Below are 7,500 nucleotides of genomic sequence, written 5' to 3'. Positions count from 1 at the left end.
GCACACACCCTCCAAGTGCTCAGAGCCTCCACACCGCACAGCATACACCCTCCTTCATCCACACTCACATGGACACTGGACTGACCACCTCTTTCCCTTGGAAAATGTTCTTTTGGGAACTGTGTTTGGTTCTGCTTCTCCGCGGGTCCCGAGTGACGGCTATACCGTCCACCAACATCAAGATCACACAAGGTGAGAAGCGCTTTGTCAGGAAGGCCTGAACACTTTACCGGATACTGCAACTCTTGGAAGAGGAGTTGGTCTTTACTCTTTCAGAAGTTGCTGATCATCTTGAGGGCATATTTTGTTTTGTTTGTGTCTTTGCTTGCGTGGCTGCATAGTCCTTCTAATGCCTAAAGTTCGGGCTTAAAGGTGGGGCTTGTTGTTCAGACTCACTGTTGAAGTTCTGGGGTTCAATAGAAGCGAGTGCTGTATTGTTTTGTGAGAAAGTCAGCTTTTAACTGTCTGAGATATGTGACGGGCTCAGAGAGAAAGTATGGATTGAGTTAGGAAAAGTGAGGAAGTGAGCCGGTCTTGACTGGCATCATAGATCACACGTGTATGGATCATAGGGATTAGCTTGTAGTATTTTTGTTTCCCTTTGAGGCTTTCAAGATGTTTGAAATTATTAAAATGTCCAGAATTTGTGATTGTTTTGTAAGCATTTGTGCAAGTCACGTCCTATTGTTCTTTCCTCTGATACACCAAGTAATCTTCTGGAGTCAGATAAGGTTGTTGTTGCATTGCATGGCTTCATTGTGATGAGTTTTTCCCACCGCACTTCACCATTAAAAAGACACTGCCACCTTAGTTTCAGTCTACCATAACCAAAGGAGATGAGGAACAGTCACTGAATTTGACTGAAGACCGCACCAAAAAAATACTCTTAGTTTAGCACACTGACTTGCAGTCAAGTCTTGGATCAAATGTTTAAGACCTCTTCATTGTCTGACACAATATTCTCACAATATTGACACAATATTGTCGCAACCTTGACATAGTAATAACCGAAAGTCTTTTTAAAGGATGCGGCTTGAAGTTGTGACGTCATCACCATTCCACTACTTTAACCCCCAAAATCTTGCCCCCCCCCTCCCAGCTTTGCCCCTGCAGTTGCCAGATGGCACCCAGCCTATAACCTGCCCCCTCTTCTGGACGGAGTTCGAGGGGAACTGCTACCGCTTCTTCCCTCTCAATCGCACATGGGCGGAGGCAGACCTGTACTGTGCAGAGTTCTCCAACGGCCACAGGTCCGCCAAGCTCACCTCCATACACAGGTGAGCATAGCGGAGTTGTTTCGAGTTTTAAATTTATAAACCGTAGATGTTGTTGGGAGGCAGATTTCCAAACATTACACATTCGTTTCTCCTCTCTGCCAATGTCTCTGTGTTTAAAGTGTGTGCAACATTACATCACTTGTAATTGGCGTTTGGGAAAAGGCTTTACCAAATAAAACAGAACAGATAAAGAGCTGGCTATAACAGAGCATTGCATTGTGTGGCTGATTGAGGTGAAGACCAGGAGAATGACAGTTTTACATTTAAAACAGACTGGACAACAGACTGAACTGGAAATGTAACACTGAGGCCGTCTAGAGGAGGGGACAGAGCAGACTATACAGTACTTATTGAGCAAGCTCAGGTCCTTTAATGTGTACAGCAAGATGTTGCATATCTTTTACTAGTAGTCTGTTGTTGCAAGTGCAGTATTCTTTGCAGCCATCTGTTGGGGCAGCACTATCAGAGCAAGCAACTCTAAGAAACTAAAAAAAAACCTGATAGAATGGCTCTGTGCCGGGGTCCGCTCTATGCTGGGGACTGCTCCGTGCTGGGGACTGCTCTATGCTGGGGTCTGCTCTGTGCCGGGGACTGCTCTGTGCTGGGGACTGCTCTGTGCTGGGGTCCGCTCTATGCTGGGGACTGCTCTGTGCTGGGGACTGCTGTGTGCTGGGGACTGCTCTGTGCTGGGGTCCGCTCTATGCTGGGGACTGCTCTGTCCTGGGGACTGCTCTGTACTGGGGTCCGCTGTGCGCAATGGGGTCCACAATGTTTGTGTTTATTTGTCAGTTATGTAAATTGCTGCTTTAACACTAAAATTACCCTTTGGGCATGAGTAATCTATCCATCTATCTGAGAAACGGATGTATTGTGACCCCTGCCCACAGCTGGGAGGAGAATGTGTTTGTGTATGACCTGGTGAACAGCCGTATCCCCGGCATCCCCACGGACATCTGGATTGGCCTTCACGACAGGCGACAGGTAAACATCTACCTCATCTTTATTTAATCCCTCTTTCAAACAAACTCCCAATCTCCAGTCATCTCTAAATCCACTTCCAGCTCTCTCTCTCTCTCTCTCTCTCAGTTCATTTACTCATATCACAGTGACATTAAAATCCTCTCAAACGTAAACTTGCACACAGCCTCAAGGGGGACACGTCTTCGATAACACGTAAAACGAGAGCGGCACGGCGGATTATAGAACAGCGCAAATCACTAATGACCTCTGACTGGTAGGAACACAGCCAGTGAGTCACCCCATGGCCAGTGAGCAATGCCTTAACTCCAGCCAATAAACCCTCACAGCAGAACACACATCCATCCAGTGGAGTCTGACTCAGCCTTTGAAGGTGATTTATGGACAATCCCTAACTAGAGTGCAGACACTTGGAGTGTGTCAGCATTTTTGTCGTCCCTGTCCTTCTTTGCTCCGAGGAGTTTTCCTTGATGTGAAACAGAAGCTGTGGTGGTGGATTTCACCCAACGTTAGATGTTGCATGTGCGACCCTTGCACTGGTCAAGGTAGGGTGGGGGAGTGGTGGGAGGAGGGTGGGGGGCAGTGGGGCAGGGGATGTGTGTAAACTCTGTTATGGCTGGCTGCTTCCACAGGAGGGCACCCTAGAGTGGACCGATGGTTCTTCCTATGAGTACAGCTACTGGGATGGGAACCAACCGGATGACGGGATCCACCGGATCCCAGAGGAGGAGGACTGTGTGGAGATCTGGTACAGACAAAACAGTGGTGGGTGACTCCAACATTACAACTGTTTGTATGATAACATGAGGGAAGCCAATCCAACAGCAATGTAGACCTGTTATACCGCTAGACATTACAACAAAGTTCGGTAAGGTACCTTTGGTATTTTGTTAATTGATAAGTACATGTTACAAGATGTACTGCATCATACAATTGAAACAGTTTTGTCAATGACACAATGGAGTCCATTGTAGTAAGTATCCAGATGCCAGATGTTTTTTTTTTTATGATTTTCAGACATTGTCATATAATGATAGTGTCTGTCTAACGTCTAACAGTGTGTGAGTGATGAAGGCTGCTCTGTTGTGTGTCCGTCATCTTTGCCAGCTCTGAGGTCCTGGAATGACAACAGCTGTGACAAGGCCTTTCCCTTCGTGTGCAAGATCCCCACACTGGATAACTAGACTCCCAGCTGCCTCCGGCTCTCCTTCCGTCCGCCTCAGCTTCATTCAGCTTCCTCCGAGTGAGTGAGGCCAAACCTCTCCGCCCCTCCAGGAGGAGCCTGCTGCCTGTGTGTCTAAGACCTCCCATCCCACCACAGCTCCTCGCTGGGACCTCAACAGGACCTCTTTTCTCTTCCTTTCATTTTTCCTAAACCTCCACGCTCCTCTTTTTCGTTTACTGCCTTCACCTCTCTGGCCCTCTCTGTCTGCACAGCAGATCCTCCACCTCTGCCTCCTCTCTTTTCTTCTCTTCTCCTGTCCTCTCCTCTCCTCTCTTCTTTTCTCTTCTCTTCTCTCTTCTCCTCACCTTTCCTCTCCTTCCCACTTGTCTCCTCTCCTCTCCTCTCTTCTACTCTCCTCTTCTCCTGTATTATTCTCTCATCTCTTCTCTTCTCTGCTTCCCTCCTCTCCTCGCGTCACGTCTCCTCTCCTCTCTGGTCTTCTCTTCTCTCCTTTCTTCTACTCTCCTCTTCTCCTGTATTCTCCTCTCCTCTCTTCTCTTCTCTTCTCTGCTTCCCTCCTCTCCTCTGCTCTCCTCCTGTGCCCCACAGCACACGGGGCCAGAACATTACACCGTCCTGCACGCAGCCTGTCCATCTGGGGTGCATTTAAACTCCTGAGTCATCCCAGTCTGTCTCCTCTCCGCTGGAAGAACATCCCCGTGTGCGCTACCAGCAACTGCCCTCTGATCCAACGCTATTATGACTGTTGTAACCTTTCTGTTTTTACATTTCCATGGATGTTTCATCAGCCTTTTTTTGAGTAGTTACGTGTGTGTATGTGTGCGTTCAGTTTCTTTCATCTGCCCATGTCGTCAGTCAAAACAACGGAACCACAAAGACACACACACAGAGGGAAGCCATGTTCCGATGGGTGCTGCTCAAGTAGAACGGCTGTGAGGTCTCCACCCTTTCCCCCGGGCCCGTTCAGAAAAGGAGGAGACTTTTTATGGGGTTGCGTGTGTCGTGTATGAAAATGTGTGTGTGAGTGTACATATGTTTGTATGTATATGTGTGTGTGTGTGTGTGTGTAGAAGACTATACATTATACAGTATTGCATAAATCTTGTGATGAACTCTGTCAGGGCTGTGACCTTTTCATTTTGTATTTCCCTGTGCACAAGACACACATACCGCATATGCTCTCTGGCTGATAATGCCATGGATTTAACTTGGGCTTTGAGGATGCCTATTTGTCAGTGTCCTTCTGCACTAATTGATCAGTCACTGACCTGGAAGGTGAGAGGGACAGAAAGCAGGAATTTATGTCTGCGATTTGCATCCAGGCTTCAAAAACACCAAAAGGAGGCTTAAGCTCAGCCTGACACTTGACCTTTGGGGGCTTGGAGACGATGCAAATTAACAGCGGGGGGGGGGGGGGGGGGGGGGGGGGGGGAGTTCCTTCTCCCCTCCCCACCACTGACACACTTTATATCCTCCTGTCCTTCTTCAATCTTTCTCTCTCTCCTCTTTGTTTTCTTGTCCTCTCTTTCCCAAAGTAGACCTAGCTGGCAGTGAACAATGCATGGGCAAGAGAAATCGATGTGTGGTGTGGTTCTGTTGGAGCTTTGGCGCTGAGAGTGGCAGGGGACCACTTTGTGCCTGAGCTGCAGGGTTTGGCTGCAGTGTTGTTTGCCTGGGCTGGAATATTACAGTGACAACACACCGCATGAGACTAGTTGTCTGGGGAGGTGGCGTGGGTGGTTTTGGGTGGGTAAGAGCTGGCTTGGGGGTGGATGAGGGGGGGGGCTGATGCCTCATGCCTGCCTGACCTCAGCTGGGACGTTTTAAGAGACCCTCCTCAGGAGGGAATTCCTCCCTGCATAGATGGCTGTGTGCCCCCTGGACACGTTTGCATGGGCATTCCTTTGTGATGAATAGGCCCGCTCTGAAATGTCAACAGCGATGTTCCAGGACATGAGCATGGATGGATGTGTGTACTGTACGCACACACTCCGTACTCGCACAGTTCATACCAGTCAAACACACACACACACACTCCATACTCGCACAGTTCATACCAGTCAAACACACACACACACACGCACACACTCCGTACCGCACAGTTCATACCAGTCAAACACACACACACACACACTCCATACTCGCACAGTTCATACCAGTCAAACACACACACACACAAACACACACTCCATACTCGCACAGTTCATACCAGTCAAACACACACACACACACACACACTCCATATTCGCACAGTTCATACCAGTCAAACACACACACACACACACACACTCCATACTCGCACAGTTCATACCAGTCAAACACACACACACACACACACACTCCATACTCGCACAGTTCATACCAGTCAAACACACACACACACTCCGTACTCGCACAGTTCATACCAGTCAAACACACACACACACACTCCATACTTGCAGTTCATACCAGTCAAACACACACACACACAAACACAAACACACACACTCGCACAGTTCATACCAGTCAAAAACGCACACATACACGCACACACAGAGACCCACAGAGAAAGATCCACATACATATGCACAGTCACAAATATGCTCAAACACACATACACACCAACACACACACAAACACGATAGGAGCAGGTCCCCGTACCCTGGCTCCGTCTGACCTGGACGTGATGCCCCCTGTAGTGAAGTTAAGCTGTTCCTGTGCCACTGAAGAAAGTAATTAAGTGACTAATCGGAGGCTCGAGATGCCTTTGGCGGGGACCAGGAACATGTGTCCACAAAACAAGCACCGCTGGAGAGAGGAGACAGCCATTGGTTCCCCTGGGTTGTTGTCGTCGAAAAGTTGCACAATTAATTAATGTGTCCTTTCGAAAATGGCACAGCTTGAATTTGGAAACATCTTGACTGGTTTATGGGGAAAGATTGCAGGGAGGTCTGTGCTGAACAGTGATAAATGGAGATGGTTTATCATGTCACAGTGTGGAAGTAGGCTGGAGGGAAGCATTACATTTATTACATTTCACCTTGTTAGGGCTTAACCGTACATGGCTATTTTTGGCCCCATTTGATTTTGATGGCCTGGTGTTTGTCCACAAAATATCTGTCGACACGCTCTGTTCACAGTGAGGAATGATTTGATGAAACGATATGCAAAATCACTGCAAGGGATTAAACAATGTTGATTCCATAGTAAAGGGGGATAATGATACAATATTCCGTACAATATCATCTTTTTTATAGAATGAACGATACTCGTGAATCTGTTAATACATCTTTTAATAAAGATTGCTCTGAAGTAAATCAAATCAGGACAACCACCATAATCTTAATGTATACATTAAAAACCGGTTTACACATATCCACACGGTGTGCATTCATGGACACACGAACATACACACAGAGACAAAAATGTAAGCGCATCGACAAGGACCACTTCAATACACCTGGCATGGCCAAAAAAGTACATAGAAAATAATAAATCCATATGCTCTCCTGGAGCAGAGGTTTGGTGGAGTTAAAGGAGTACACTATTAGTATAGCGGGTTTAAAGGGATACTGCTAATTCTGAATACAAGAGTGATAGGAGTTGCAAGATTATAGGTAATACACTTTAATATAGGCAAGAATGGGGGTAAATCCTAGCTCGCCCAAAGGGGCTGATGAATTAACTGTGTACATGAAGTATAAAGCACAAAAAACTATGTTCAAGAGCACAGCGGCATTTCTTGAAAAGCTAGACAACAGAACATATTCTTCCAGAGGTTTCCAGACGGAATGATCTCCCATTGAGTTTTGGTTTTACAGTGTTTCAGTGCTGAACTGCCCACGGTCCACTTGCTGTTGTGAATATCCCATAGATAGTCAGTGAGGAAGTTCAATCAGCTTCGCTCTAATCTTTTGTCAATTATGTTTTCCGTAAGTACATTTCTTTACAAGATCTAACTGAAACAACATTCATTTGTTCAATTTATATCCATTGCACACAATAAAAGTCATATATATATCTATTCTTTATATATTTGTAGAGGTAAGTAGTAAGTACTTAAGCAAGTATTCTATATAT

General features: G+C 46.6%; 1 protein-coding gene across 1 annotated transcript; it reads left to right on the top strand.

Annotated features, from left to right (window-relative positions):
* Positions 1 to 3: 3 nt before the first annotated feature.
* clec19a (C-type lectin domain containing 19A) lies at positions 4 to 4,438 on the top strand. The gene is made up of 5 exons (XM_080857071.1): positions 4 to 192; positions 1,100 to 1,277; positions 2,165 to 2,258; positions 2,888 to 3,020; positions 3,363 to 4,438. The coding sequence occupies exons 1-5, from the start codon at positions 69 to 71 to the stop codon at positions 3,437 to 3,439; spliced, it is 606 nt and encodes a 201-aa protein (XP_080713197.1). The 5' UTR covers positions 4 to 68; the 3' UTR covers positions 3,440 to 4,438.
* The last annotated feature ends 3,062 nt before the right edge of the window (positions 4,439 to 7,500 follow it).

The sequence above is a fragment of the Sprattus sprattus genome (assembly GCF_963457725.1).
Source record: "Sprattus sprattus genome assembly, chromosome: 18".
Lineage (NCBI taxonomy): Eukaryota > Metazoa > Chordata > Actinopteri > Clupeiformes > Clupeidae > Sprattus > Sprattus sprattus.
This window is presented reverse-complemented; position numbering and strand designations above follow the sequence as displayed.